Below are 14,858 nucleotides of genomic sequence, written 5' to 3' on the forward strand. Positions count from 1 at the left end.
AGGTCAGGGCTATAGAATAAATTAACAATTACCCTGCAATGATGCTTGTACTATGGGTGTTCTGATGCGCTAGTCACTTCCATAACAAACCAGGGAACACAAGGTACCGTATAACAATGTACACTTCCACATCTCTTGAATATATCTAAGTAGGTCCAGCACACTATATTCAAAGCACCCCTGAGAGTTAGGGTACGATTTAATATCTTGTTGTAAGGTTCATCGCATACGCGCGCGCACACACACACACACACACACACACACACACACACACACACACACACACACACACACACACACACACACACACACACACACACACACACACACACACACACACACACACACACACCTCAGGACAGGTGGAAGAGTCCGTACCCTACAGGTGAGGTGTACACCCCCAGATGTGGTACTGTTGTTAACAGAGTGGTACGTCTGAAGGGGTACCCCTGTCCTCCGCACATCCCTGAGACCCCCCCACCCAGACCCTCCAGACTGACACAGAGGGGGAACGGCAGCGAGGAGAACCCCGGGGGATAGAACCCTGGCTTGGATCCAACACCTGCGGCGGCCATCTTGAGTTTCTCCACGTCTGCCTCCTGCAGTCTCTTGGCTTTAGCCCGTCGGTTCTGGAACCAGATCTTGACCTGGGTCTCTGAGAGGGACAGGGAGGAGGAGAACTCAGCCCGCTCAGCGATGGACAGGTACTGTTTATGATGGAACTTCCTCTCCAAGGACAGGAGCTGGGAGGTGGTGAAGGGGGTCCGGGGCTTCCTGTTGGTCTTGTGTTTCTTCAAGGAGGGATTGACCTGGTCTAGAGGGAGGGAGGGAAAGAGGGAGGTAAAATGGGAGGGGAAGAGGGAGGGAAGGAGGGAAAGAGGGAGGTAAAATGGGAGGTGATGAGGGAGGGAGGGAGGGAAAGAGGGAAAGAGGGAGGTAAAATGGGAGGGGAAGAGGGAGGGAAAGGGAGAGAAAGAGGGAGAGAAAGAGGGAAACATTAAGAACACCTGCTCTTTCCATGACATAGACTGACGAGGTGAAAGCTATGATCACTTATTGATGTCACTTGGTAAATCCACTTCAAATCAGTGTAGATGAAGGGGAGGAGATATGTTTAAAGAAGGATTTTTAAGCCTGGAGACATGGATTGTGTGTGTGACATTCGGAGGGTGAATGGGCCAGACAACAGATTGAAGTGTTTTTGAACGGGGTCTGGTAGTAGGAGCCAGGAGCACTGGCTTGTGCCAAGAACTGCAACGCTGCTGGGTTTTTCATGCTCAACATTTTCCTGTGTGCTCAAGAATGGTCCACCACCCAAATAACATCCAGCCAACACAAAAGCATTGGGGTCAACATTGCCAGCATCCCTGTGGAACGCTTTCTACACCTTGTAGAGTCCATGGCCCAACGAATTGTGGCTGTTCTGAGGGCAAAAGGGGGAGTGCAACTCAATATCAGGAAGGTGTTCCTAATGTTTGGTATACTCAGTGTATATACACAAATACATTAATTAAACCTTCTCCCCTGATGATATGCAATGTATTGAATGATATTGATCTGTAGATGGAATGGTATAAAACTACTGCACACTAAGACTTTTCCAATTCTATTTTAAAGTTATCTTATTTCCACATAGGCTACAACTTTAAAATACATTAGAAAACACAAATAACGGATATTTCCCAGTAGATCAGCATGGGACAAAAATATACCAGGCCGTAGGCTATTCAATAACTCTTCTATAGTATAAGGTTGAGCACTTACTGAGCGCTGGAGACAACCTGCACCGCGGTGACATCCATGACGCACAGTCCCCTGGTTCCGACGTCTCTGATTTAACTGGCGAAGAAGACGGGTCAAAATTGTGAATAAAGTATTCTGGACTAGACGGCTGTCTGGACACCGATATAGAGTAATTCCCCAGGGGAGAGATTATCGTACCGCTGTCGCGTCTCCCTCCTTCGCTATGAGTCGTATCCAACATGATCGCTTCCACACTGAAAGGTAAAGGTGATAAAGGTGTTTTGCGCTCCTTAAACTGCCTCGGTGGAGGAGTGTCCTCATACGTTGAAAAGCCATCTTTCGAATCTACTGGAGAATCCATGCTTCAAGTAAACAACAATATGCGCATCTCAACTGTTGTCCGCGGAGTCAACAACAATTTCTCAACTTCTGAAGTCTGTGTCTACTCTAAACTCATGAGAACGCGTGTTTAAAGTACTGGGACTTTCAACCAATTAAAACCCTGAAAAAACTGTAGAGGCGGAAGGAGACTTGTGATTGGCCTGTGAGTTTGGGGGATTTGGGTGTGGTCCTGGGGGGTCTTGAGGTTAAAGAGACCCTCGAGACACACTCCACTCCGCGTAAACACTTGGCCGGGTAAACACGAGGCTAATTTACCGCTAACTGCGTGAGAAGGAGGATGTGGAGGGGAAATATCTGAGAACTAGTTCATGCTTCATTCCCTCAATGAAGGCTATTCCTCAAATATGAAGATTAGGCCTGCTTAACCCCATTTTCCCAGAATAAATTATATCATTTATATTTTAAGAATTAATATAATTAAAAATATTCTACATTCAACAAATGAAGGACATGAATCAATGATGAAAAATAGCCCATTGCCTTAGTAAATAGACAGCAGGTTGACTGACAACATCACGAAAATGATGCACAGCATCCATAGGGGGCTGAAAGCATGTGTTGTTATGATTCTGAACCGTCAGAAACAATGACAGAAAGCTGCCATGAGGAGTCGAAGGTGACTCGTTTCAGCTTGTACATACGAACGTAAGGACGGAGACAGATCCACAGACCACGCCCCGATTTCAATCACGGGAGTGTTTTTGCCAGGGTCAGCCCTGTGCTATCTCACTTGCAGACTAGTCCAGTGCTGCTGATAGGGAGCTGATTGTAGTGATATATTAGAGGTTGAGCCCCGTCCTACTACTGTACCTCCCTCTCTGCTATTAGCTTGATGTGTGTGTGTATAGGCCTATGTGTCATCATAACTTGTCTCTGGACGTCGGTCGGTGGCAGGAAGATGAAAGCGGACCAGAGAAACAACTTAAGTGTTGTGTTACCATTTCAACACAGTCAAAGGACACAGCTCTGGCTCCATGGAGCCCTGAAAAGTCTCTCTACTCATGTTTAAACTCGCTATGACCTTAAACATCACTTTGGTAGTCAATCACAATGGTAATCAATAAGAAGTATGTCAGTCAACCAGGGTCCCAAATGGCACCCTATTCCCTATGCAGTGCATTACTTTTGATCAGGGCCCGATAGCAGGTTAGTAAATGACTGTCATTCCATTGTTGTTATTAACACCTTGTAATTAGGAGTGTGGAATCCGTCTCATTTAAGCAGGATTTTTAAGGGTAATGAAGGTAAATTACTACCTTCCTGAGGTGTGTGGCGCCCGTTCACATTAGCCTCAGTCTATCATCACTCAGACTGAGCAGCGCTGTCAGGTTAGGCGTGTGTGTGTGTGTGTGTGTGTGTGTGTGTGTGTGTGCGTGCGTGCGTGGGTGCGTGCGTGCGTGCGGGCGGGCGCGGGCGTGCGTGCGTGCGTGCGTGTGTGTGCATAAAGCTCAGATGTACCTGTAGGTCTGCGCGTATGATTAAACAGTAGATATCCCAGTACAGAATAATAATAATAATAATAATAAATATAATCTTCCAAGACAAAGCATCTCTGTCCTGTAGAGATCAATGATGCTATTCAAACAAATGCATTATCCGGAAAATCTAGAAATGATGCATGTCCGCGCTCACACACACAAACACAAGCACGCACGCACGTACACACACCACACACACACACACACACACACACACACACACACACACACACACACACACACACACACACACACACACACACACACACACACACACACAGAGATCCGTAAAAGCCTAATGACGCGGGGGGGCGAGGGGCTGACACCACCACACTAATCCTCAACTGATTACAGAGCACAGCCCAGACACACTGGAGGCACTTAAATAATGCTTGTGTGTGTGTGTGTGTGTGTGTGTTTACAGCAACACCAGTCCCTGCCTTGCGGTTTCCCACTGTGAATTGCGTGATCTGTGTTTGTGTACGTCTGTGTTTGTGTAGGTGTGTGTGTCATAGTTTAGCTGGGTCAGGAGGAATAAGAGGAAGCGTATTCACGCCTCCAAGATAATTATAGTAGCTTAATGAGTTGACGAGAAAAGGCAATTAGCTGGAAAGGCAGTGAAGGAGAGAGAAGAGCGTGAGGTTGATATCAGAGCACAAGAAAAGTTCACTGATGTTGGCATCCTTAGATTCCACCCATTAGTCATCTCCTCTCCTCTCTTCCCTTCTTCTCTCCTCTTTCCTCTCCTCTCCTCTCCTCTGATTCCTATCCCTGGTAAAGGGGGCAATGTGGCCACACCAAGCCCAGCAGGGGTCTGTCTGATTGGGGATAGACACTGTCCCCTCCTCCTTGACTCTACAGATAGACAGACGGCCAGCCTTAAGGGAATGTGTTCAAATCTCTCTGGTCGTCCACCTAAAGGTCAGCGTGCCAGGAGTCCAGCGTGAGCTTTGAGCTCCAGACCCCTACAACCCTCAGTCCCATTGATTAGATACCATACAATTAACACTGCCACACACACACACACACACACACACACACACACACACACACACACACACACACACACACACACACACACACACACACACACACACACACACACACACACACAGAGCTCTCTGCCGGATCCGCCTTTCTGAGTTAAGCTAGTGTATCTTTAGCCATTAGGAAACTAAAATACATGGTTTCCTAGACCTAGAGACCAGGGGGAAGGAATGGCTATGGGGCATAGACTAGCAGCTTTACTCTGTCTCCTCTTTAATAATGCAATTCTATTTGAATGGTGTTTTCTGCTCGACAATTTTTTATCCTAATTGCTTCAGCATAGACCCTGGTCTAATCTACCCCAGTGTCACGCCCTGACCTGAGAGAGAGGGTTTGTTTCTCTATGTGGTTAGGTCAGGGTGTGGGGTGGGCATTCTATGTTTTTGTTTTCTAGGTTTTGGCCGGGTATGGTTTCCAATCAGAGGCAGGTGTCTATCGTTGTCTCTGATTGGAAGCCATACTTAGGCAGCCTGTTTTTCCTTTGGGTTTTGTGGGTAGTTGTTTTCTGTTTTGTTCCTTGTAACCTGACAGAACTGTTGACGGTCGTTTTTGTTGTTTTTGATTTAATGTTTTATTAAAGTAAAATATGAGCACTTTAAACGCCGTGCCTTGGTCCCCTTTGTATGACCGCTGTTACACCCAGAAGCAAGCCTGAGGTCACAATAGGCAGTCTCTTATTCTAGAAACCAGGGGAAGGGTCTATATTGTTGTACAGCAAATTGGCATTTTATTGAATGCTATTTTCTGTACAACAATACTTGCTTCACTAAAAACCCAGGTCTAATCCAGTCCAGAAACTAGCCTGAGGTGTCAGTAGCAAGGACAAAGTCCCTTAAGCATGAAGCACCGGAAAAATTGACATCTTTACATTTTATCTGTCATTCATTGTGAATAGAAATATTATATACAGTGCCTTGCGAAAGTATTCGGCCCCCTTGAACTTTTCGACCTTTTGCCACATTTCAGGCTTCAAACATAAAGATATAAAACTGTACTTTTTTGTGAAGAATCAACAACAAGTGGGACACAATCATGAAGTGGAACGAAATTTATTGGATATTTCAAACTTTTTTAACAAATAAAAAACTGAAAAATTGGGCGTGCAAAATTATTCAGCCCCCTTAAGTTAATACTTTGTAGCGCCACCTTTTGCTGCGATTACAGCTGTAAGTCGCTTGGGGTATGTCTCTATCAGTTTTGCACATCGAGAGACTGAAATTTTTGCCCATTCCTCCTTGCAAAACAGCTCGAGCTCAGTGAGGTTGGATGGAGAGCGTTTGTGAACAGCAGTTTTCAGTTCTTTCCACAGATTCTCGATTGGATTCAGGTCTGGACTTTGACTTGGCCATTCTAACACCTGGATATGTTTATTTGTGAACCATTCTATTGTAGATTTTGCTTTATGTTTTGGATCATTGTCTTGTTGGAAGACAAATCTCCGTCCCAGTCTCAGGTCTTTTGCAGACTCCATCAGGTATTCTTCCAGAATGGTCCTGTATTTGGCTCCATCCATCTTCCCATAAATGTTAACCATCTTCCCTGCCCCTGCTGAAGAAAAGCAGGCCCAAACCATGATGCTGCCACCACCATGTTTGACAGTGGGGATGGTGTGTTCAGGGTGATGAACTGTGTTGCTTTTACGCCAAACATAACGTTTTGCATTGTTGCCAAAAAGTTCGATTTTGGTTTCATCTGACCAGAGCACCTTCTTCCACATGTTTGGTGTGTCTCCCAGGTGGCTAGTGGCAAACTTTAAACGACACTTTTTATGGATATCTTTAAGAAATGGCTTTCTTCTTGCCACTCTTCCATAAAGGCCAGATTTGTGCAGTATACGACTGATTGTTGTCCTATGGACAGAGTCTCCCACCTCAGCTGTAGATCTCTGCAGTTCATTCAGAGTGATCATGGGCCTCTTGGCTGCATCTCTGATCAGTCTTCTCCTTGTATGAGCTGAAAGTTTAGAGGGACGGCTGGGTCTTCGTAGATTTGCAGTGGTCTGATACTCCTTCCATTTCAATATTATCGCTTGCACAGTGCTCCTTGGGATGTTTAAAGCTTGGGAAATCTTTTTGTAACCAAATCCGGCTTTAAACTTCTCCACAACAGTATCTCGGACCTGCCTGGTGTGTTCCTTGTTCTTCATGATGCTCTCTGCGCTTTAAACGGACCTCTAAGACTATCACAGAGCAGGTGCATTTATACGGAGACTTGATTACACACAGGTGGATTCTATTTATCATCATTAGTCATTTAGGTCAACATTGGATCATTCAGAGATCCTCACTGCACTTCTGGAGAGAGTTTGCTGCACTGAAAGTAAAGGGGCTGAATAATTTTGCACGGCCAATTTTTCAGTTTTTTATTTGTTAAAAAAGTTTGAAATATCCAATACATTTCGTTCCACTTCATAATTGTGTCCCACTTGTTGTTGATTCTTCACAAAAAAATACAGTTTTATATCTTTATGTTTGAAGCCTGAAATGTGGCAAAAGGTCGAAAAGTTCAAGGGGGCCGAATACTTTCGCAAGGCACTGTATATAAAAAAAGCATGAAACCCGAATCTCACTTATCACAGTGGGAGGCCGTTCCTTCTCTTGCTAGAACAAAAGCAATACCTGCTGTGTGGAAACCCGGTAGTGACAAATCTATATAAATACCATTTTTTATTTAACTAGGCAAGTCAGTTAAGAACAAATTCTTATTTACAATGACAGCTTGCCAGGGAACAGTAGGTTAACTGCCATGTTCAGGGGTAGAACGACAGATTTTTACCTTGTCAGCTCTGGGATTTTATCCAGCAACCTTTCAGTTACTAGCCCAACGCTCTAACCACTAGGCTACCTGCCGCCCTATTGATTCTACTTTTAGAATCGCAATCTTGTCAGTGGCCAACAACTTGACTTTGAGCCAATCAGAGAGCGCGGAACCCCACGTGGGGGAGCCAACAGGAGTGACAACAAAAGGCCATTTTCTCTGTAAATCCACAGTTAAATGTCATGAGCCAGTTACACTTCATATGCAATGTAGGCTATGGGATGGTAGCTAGCTAAGTGCACAGATGCAATGCACAACACTAAATAATTCCTCCAAGCTAGCTAACCACTGTAGCTAGTATTGACATTATAATTCAATCACAATGGATTAGTTTCCATGAAACAGCTGCCGAGTTAGTGCAACGCTCCTGCCACCTTCTGGTTTGGAGGATTTTAAGATTGACTGCCGACACTCTGTTCAGAGGTGCTAAGTACTGTCGGCAGTCAAATATTTGAAAATCCTACCGGTGTGTCTGAGCTATGGATTAGAATCCTTGAGGAAAACCAGAAAGTAGCTACAGGCCGAAGCTACCGTAAGACTGATGTCCTCCTCTATAGGCTGGTCACCAAGACAACCCCTTATTACAGCTGTCAACCCTAAGGAGGGTTAATAGTTAGAAGAACCTCTTCTGAAAGTACATGGTGTACCTGACTGTTTCAGAGACCTCTTAGTAATAACAGGTCTGGAGACAGGTTAAAACTGGCAAATCACTGAGTTGAACAACCTATTCTAAACAGACTGACCCACACGGTCTCTCTCACTGTGTCTGGAAGGATATTTTCCAGACTTCAATGGACAATATAATCTAAGCCTAATTTTTCATTCAGTACCTGTCAAGCTGCGTCCACAGAAAAGGGTTTGACGACAAAAGTCAAAATAAACTTAAAGTTAACTTAACCCACATTTTGATTGAATTATAAGTATAGTTTAGATCTAGGATTGAATTATAAAAACAACAGTGAAAAGAGTTCTTTCCTAAGTAGAAATGAACTGGGAAAGCCAGTGCTTTCTGGTTCATTTAGGGCACACAGGGCTTGCATTATCAAATGGCACCCAATTCCCTACATAGGGCTCTGGTCAAAAGTAGTGCACTATGTAGGGAATAGGGTGCCATTTGATTATGTTATAGCATAACCTCCACCAATTTTCTTTCTAGAGCACTGTGAATAAACACACGGTATAAAATGCTCTCACAGTACAGTCGAGTACATAAGACGTGTGGGAGTGTGTTCGCATGTCTGCATTAAACATCCATGTTCTTTTCCTCTGGTCCCCCAATTCTAAATGACCAAATTCCAGTGACCACTGGTTCCTAATCACAATAAATGTGTGAATTGTAACCACTTTCCAGGGAAGAATTTATAGTGGGTTTAGTTTTGCTGGTATATTTTCCCACTGTTTGCTTATTGCACCAAATCATCAATATAACCCCAGGGGCCCTAAAACAGCTGGAACCACAACTCTGGCTCAGCACTGTCAACAAAATCAGACCTCATTTCTCATTAAGGATGTAAAAATATGATTACTAGTAAGCATGTCAGAGCAATTACAGTGTTTGGACAATGCAGGACATTATGGTTGCCCAGTGTAAACTCATACTTGTGTTGGTTGTTGTTTCTAACTCCCTCAGACTTACTGTATTGTAGCTTTACAGGGTAGTTAACAACTTTTTATTCAACTCCTAAACCCTGACCAAGCAACAAAAACAGACTAAAACCTGACCAAGCAACAAAAACAGACTAAAACCCTGACCAAGCAACAAAAACAGACTAAACCCTGACCAAGCAACAAAAACAGACTAAACCCTGACCAAGCAACAAAAACAGACTAAACCCTGACCAAGCAACAAAAACAGACTAAAACCCTGACCAAGCAACAAAAACAGACTAAAACCTGACCAAGCAACAAAAACAGACTAAACCCTGACCAAGCAACAAAAACAGACTAAACCCTGACCAAGCAACAAAAACAGACTAAACCCTGACCAAGCAACAAAAACAGACTAAAACCTGACCAAGCAACAAAAACAGACTAAACCCTGACCAAGCAACAAAAACAGACTAAACCCTGACCAAGCAACAAAAACAGACTAAACCCTGACCAAGCAACAAAAACAGACTAAAACCTGACCAAGCAACAAAAACAGACTAAAACCTGACCAAGCAACAAAAACAGATCCAATTTCAGGAAAACAGCTGATTTGTATGGTATGTTATTTAAAAAAATGTTTTTAACCAATTCTAACGACACAACATTTAAAGGACAACAGCTCTGTTTTTAAAATATTGAGTGCGTCTGATCTTTTTGCAAATTATGGCAGTTTAAATGTCAAATAACCTATGGTAACATCCAAAATATAATTTATCTTCAAAGTCAGACTAGCAAAGTCAAACCAACACACACACACACACACACACACACACACACACACACACACACACACCTCATGACATAACACATTGAGAAGATTTAATTGTCCATCAGACTAATATAACTCAATACCTCCTCCATCTCCTTAATCAACCAATTTGAAGCATGTCATTAGCATATACAGTAAGGTAGAAGTGCCCTACATGTATACAGTATGATAGAAGTGCCCTACATGTATACAGTAAGGTAGAAGTGCCCTACATGTATACAGTAAGGTAGAAGTGCCCTACATGTATACAGTATGATAGAAGTGCCCTACATGTATACAGTAAGGTAGAAGTGCCCTACATGTATACAGTAAGGTAGAAGTGCCCTACATGTATACAGTAAGGTAGAAGTGCCCTACATGTATACAGTAAGGTAGAAGTGCCCTACATGTATACAGTAAGGTAGAAGTGCCCTACATGTATACAGTATGGTAGAAGTGCCCTACATGTATACGGTATGGTAGAGGTGCCCTACATGTATACAGTATGGAAGAAGTGCCCTACATGTATACAGTAAGGTAGAAGTGCCCTACATGTATACTATAAGGTAGAAGTGCCCTACATGTATACAGTAATGTAGAAGTGCCCTACATGTATACAGTAAGGTAGAAGTGCCCTACATGTATACAGTAAGGTAGAAGTGCCCTACATGTATACAGTATGGTAGAAGTGCCCTACATGTATACAGTAAGGTAGAAGTGCCCTACATGTATACAGTAAGGTAGAAGTGCCCTACATGTATACAGTATGGTAGAAGTGCCCTACATGTATACAGTAAGGTAGAAGTGCCCTACATGTATACAGTATGGTAGAAGTGCCCTACATGTATACAGTAAGGTAGAGGTGCCCTACATGTATACAGTAAGGTAGAAGTGCCCTACATGTATACAATAAGGTAGAAGTGCCCTACATGTATACAGTAAGGTAGAAGTGCCCTACATGTATACAGTAAGGAAGAACTGCCCTACATGTATACAGTAAGGTAGAAGTGCCCTACATGTATACAGTCAGGTAGAAGTGCCCTACATGTATACAGTAAGGTAGAAGTGCCCTACATGTATACAGTAAGGTAGAAGTGCCCTACATGTATACGGTATGTTAGAGGTGCCCTACATGTATACAGTATGGTAGAAGTGCCCTACATGTATACAGTATGTATGAGAAGATCTGCAGAGAATGTATGCTATTGACTATGCAGTGTATTCTCCAGCGAAGGTAATGACAGATAGGATGCATCCCCCTATAGGGGACCACTGAGTTGGGACACAGGTTTGAGTATAGGGTTGAGTTGGGACACAAGTAATGACAGTTTGTGTTTTTCCTGTTTCTCTAAATACAGCATTACAGCTCAGTTTGCTCCTGGCGTAACGAGTCTTCTTCCACTACTTTTGACCAGGGCCCATAGGGTCCACTCTATAGAGAATATAGGTCATTTGGGATGCAACCTTTCTCCCTCCCTCGCTCTCTAAGGTGTATGAGGAGACTTGAAAGGAAACACACACCTTTGGGGATGCACATGTTTTCAAACCAGTTAATTTTAATAAGGCCCTTATCAAACATAATGAATAAGGTCAAATTAGCATAAGATAAGTTCTATATTAATCTCCCGATTGGGGCAGCAGTCTAAGGCACTGCATTTCGGTGCTAGAGGTGTCACTACAGACCCTGGTTCGATTCCAGGCTGTATCACAACCGGCTGTGATTGGGAGTCCCATAGGGCGGCGCATAATTTGCCCAGCGTCATCCGGGTTAGGATTTGGCCATCATTGCAAATAGGAATTTGTTCTTAACTGACTTGCCTAGTTAAATAAAGGTTCAATAAAAAAAATTGCAGAAAGGTAGTGGAAGAAGGGTTGGACCGGAGGTACTTGCATGTTCTGACTACAGAACATGATCTCAATAAGACGTAGTCTTGGCATCAGACTGGAAAGAAAAATAGAGACGAAAGAAAATCTAATTCTTGACCACAACCTTTAATCACCAGAGATGCTCAGAGAGGAGGCCGCTGTAAGCATCACTGGGGCTAATCACCAGAGATGCTCAGAGAGGAGGCCTGCTGTAAGCATCACTGGGGCTAATCACCAGAGACACTCAGAGAGGAGGCCTGCTGTAAGCATCACTGGGGCTAATCACCAGAAACGCTCAGAGAGGAGGCCTGCTGTAAGCATCACTGGGGCTAATCACCAGAGATGCTCAGAGAGGAGGCCCGCTGTAAGCATCACTGGGGCTAATCACCAGACACTCAGAGAGGAGGCCTGCTGTAAGCATCACTGGGGCTAATCACCAGAAACGCTCAGAGAGGAGGCCCGCTGTAAGCATCACTGGGGCTAATCACCAGAGACACTCAGAGAGGAGGCCTGCTGTAAGCATCACTGGGGCTAATCACCAGAGATGCTCAGAGAGGAGGCCTGCTGTAAGCATCACTGGGGCTAATCACCAGAAACGCTCAGAGAGGAGGCCTGCTGTAAGCATCACTGGGGCTAATCACCAGAAACACTCAGAGAGGAGGCCCGCTGTAAGCATCACTGGGGCTAATCACCAGAAACGCTCAGAGAGGAGGCCCGCTGTAAGCATCACTGGGGCTAATCACCAGAGACACTCAGAGAGGAGGCCTGCTGTAAGCATCACTGGGGCTAATCACCAGAGATGCTCAGAGAGGAGGCCTGCTGTAAGCATCACTGGGGCTAATCACCAGAAACGCTCAGAGAGGAGGCCTGCTGTAAGCATCACTGGGGCTAATCACCAGAGACACTCAGAGAGGAGGCCCGCTGTAAGCATCACTGGGGCTAATCACCAGAAACGCTCAGAGAGGAGGCCTGCTGTAAGCATCACTGGGGCTAATCACCAGAAACGCTCAGAGGAGGCCTGCTGTAAGCATCACTGGGGCTAATCACCAGAAACACTCAGAGAGGAGGCCCGCTGTAAGCATCACTGGGGCTAATCACCAGAAACACTCAGAGGAGGCCTGCTGTAAGCATCACTGTGGCTAATCAGGGCTGGGATCATGGCTCACTTACATAGACTGTGTGTGTGTGTGGCTTTAGGATGTGATGAATGCCACCCATCCTCAATCCCCAACTCACCCAAGTGAGTAATAGCACTAAGCATAGGCTTTGCGACTGGGACTCTGACACAAACACACAGCCATTTACATTACATTTTAGTCATTTAGCAGACACTCTTATCCAGAGCAACTTACAGTAGTGAATGCATACATTTCATACTTTTTTTTCTTCCCCGTACTGGTCCCCCGTGGGAATCGAACCCACAACCCTGGCGTTGCAAACACCAACTGAGCCACACGGGACCAGCCAATACGATTGATATATACTGAACTAAAATATGCAACATGCAACAATTTCAACTATTTTACTGAGTTACAGCTCATAATGAGGAAATCAGTCAATTGAAATAAATTCATTAGGCCATAATCTATGGATTTCACGAGTGGGCAGGGGCGCAGCCATGGGTGGGTCTGGGAGGGCATAGGCACACCCACTGGGAAGCCAGTCCCAGCCAATAAGAATGAGTTTTTCCACACAAAATGCCTTTATTACAGACAGAAATACTCCTCAGTTTCTCAGCTGTCCGGGTGGCTGGTCTCAGACGATCCCGCAGGTGAAGAAGCCGGATGTAGAGGTCCTGGGCTGGTGTGGTTACACGTGGTCTGCGGTTGTGAGGCCAGTTCGATGTACTGCCAAATTCTCTAAAACAAAGTTGGATGTGGCTTATGGTAGAGACATGTACATTAAATTCTCTGGCAACAGCTCTGTTGGACATTCCTGCAGTCAGCATTCCAATTGCACGTTCCCTCAAAACTGTGGCATTGTGTTGTGTGACAAAACGGCACATTTTATAGTGGCCTTTTATTGTCCCCAGCACAAGGTGCACCTGTGTAATGATCATTCTGTTTAATCATCTTCTTGATATGCCACACCTGTCAGCTTGATGGATTATCTTGGCAAAGGAGAAATGCTCACTAACAGGGATGTAAACAAATTTGTGCACAAAATGTGAGAGAAATAAGCTTTTGTGCGTACAGTACATTTCATGGATATTTTATTTCAGCTCATGAAACATGGGACCAACACTTTACATGTTCTGTTTATATTTTTGTTCAGTGTAGTTGAGTTTGGCGGTCGATCAGGTTGAATAGTGTTCACCAGCTCTTTCAGCTTAGCATGCTACTGCAATCTAACAGGGTGGGTCTCTCCTAGCCTGGTTCCAGGTCTGTGTGTGTTCTTGACAACTCTATTGCTTATTGAGTTGGCATTATAGCACAAACAGACAGGCACTCAGGCTATGCCTAATGGTTTTTTAATACAACACACTCCATTCTCAGGACTAGCCTAAGAGACCAGAAACCTCTCCATATAAACAACACTGGGGGGAGTGGGGTCAGGAACAATCCCAGCAATAGAGTAAACACTCAATAGAGTATAGAGTGATAGAGAAAACAGCCTCTCCACATCAACAATACAGTGAACAACAAGACCAATGCTGAGGCTAGGGTTGTGTGGTTGGGAGGTAGAGCCGCCATAGTCTACCACCAGTCTGTCTCAAACCACAGCCTTGATTAGAAGATCTGTTCAGACCTTACACTGAACTGGGCTGTTTAGACCTTAATCACCTCCTGAGAATGTCTTTATCCACAACACTGTACTCCTAACACTCTTAGTAAATATACTGGGGATTGTTGGTGCCATACTGTACCACTAAAAGCTTCCTGCTACAACCTATTCCCTTCCACAGGAGGTTGGTGGCACCTTAATTGGGGAGGATGGGCTTGTGGTAATAGTGGAATGGTATCAAATATATCAAACACATGGTTTGATGCCATTCTATTCGGTTCATTGCAGCCATTATTATGAGCCATCCTCCCCTCAGCAGCCGCCACTGGTCCCTACATAGTGTGCTACTTTTGACCAGAGCCCTGCAGGAAGAGAGATGTTTA

At 44.4% G+C, this 14,858-nt stretch overlaps 1 protein-coding gene across 2 annotated transcripts; it reads right to left on the reverse strand.

The window, feature by feature from the left end:
• Positions 1-255: 255 nt before the first annotated feature.
• LOC106604306 (homeobox protein MSX-2) lies at positions 256-2,219 on the reverse strand. Of its 2 annotated transcripts, XM_014198816.3 has the most exons (3): positions 1,942-2,219; positions 1,765-1,839; positions 256-814 (listed from the first exon to the last, which is right to left on the reverse strand). In XM_014198816.3, the coding sequence occupies exons 1-3, from the start codon at positions 2,102-2,104 to the stop codon at positions 354-356; spliced, it is 699 nt and encodes a 232-aa protein (XP_014054291.1). In that variant the 5' UTR covers positions 2,105-2,219; the 3' UTR covers positions 256-353. The 2 variants fall into 2 exon arrangements, with proteins under 2 accessions (XP_014054291.1, XP_014054290.1); XM_014198815.3 differs by having other exon boundaries at positions 1,765-2,219.
• Between the last annotated feature and the right edge of the window lie 12,639 nt (positions 2,220-14,858).

The sequence above is a fragment of the Salmo salar genome, chromosome 05 (assembly GCF_965601325.2).
Source record: "Salmo salar chromosome 05, fSalSal1, whole genome shotgun sequence".
NCBI classification, from domain to species: Eukaryota; Metazoa; Chordata; class Actinopteri; order Salmoniformes; family Salmonidae; genus Salmo; species Salmo salar.

Coding starts and splice junctions, on each gene's coding strand:
- LOC106604306 (XM_014198815.3), bottom strand. CDS start 2,104: ATGGATTCTCCAGTAGATTCGAAAGATGGCTTTTCAACGTATGAGGAC. Junction 815..1,764: donor CAGGTTGTCTCCAGCGCTCA/GTAAGTGCTCAA, acceptor CCCTCCCTCTAG/ACCAGGTCAATCCCTCCTTG.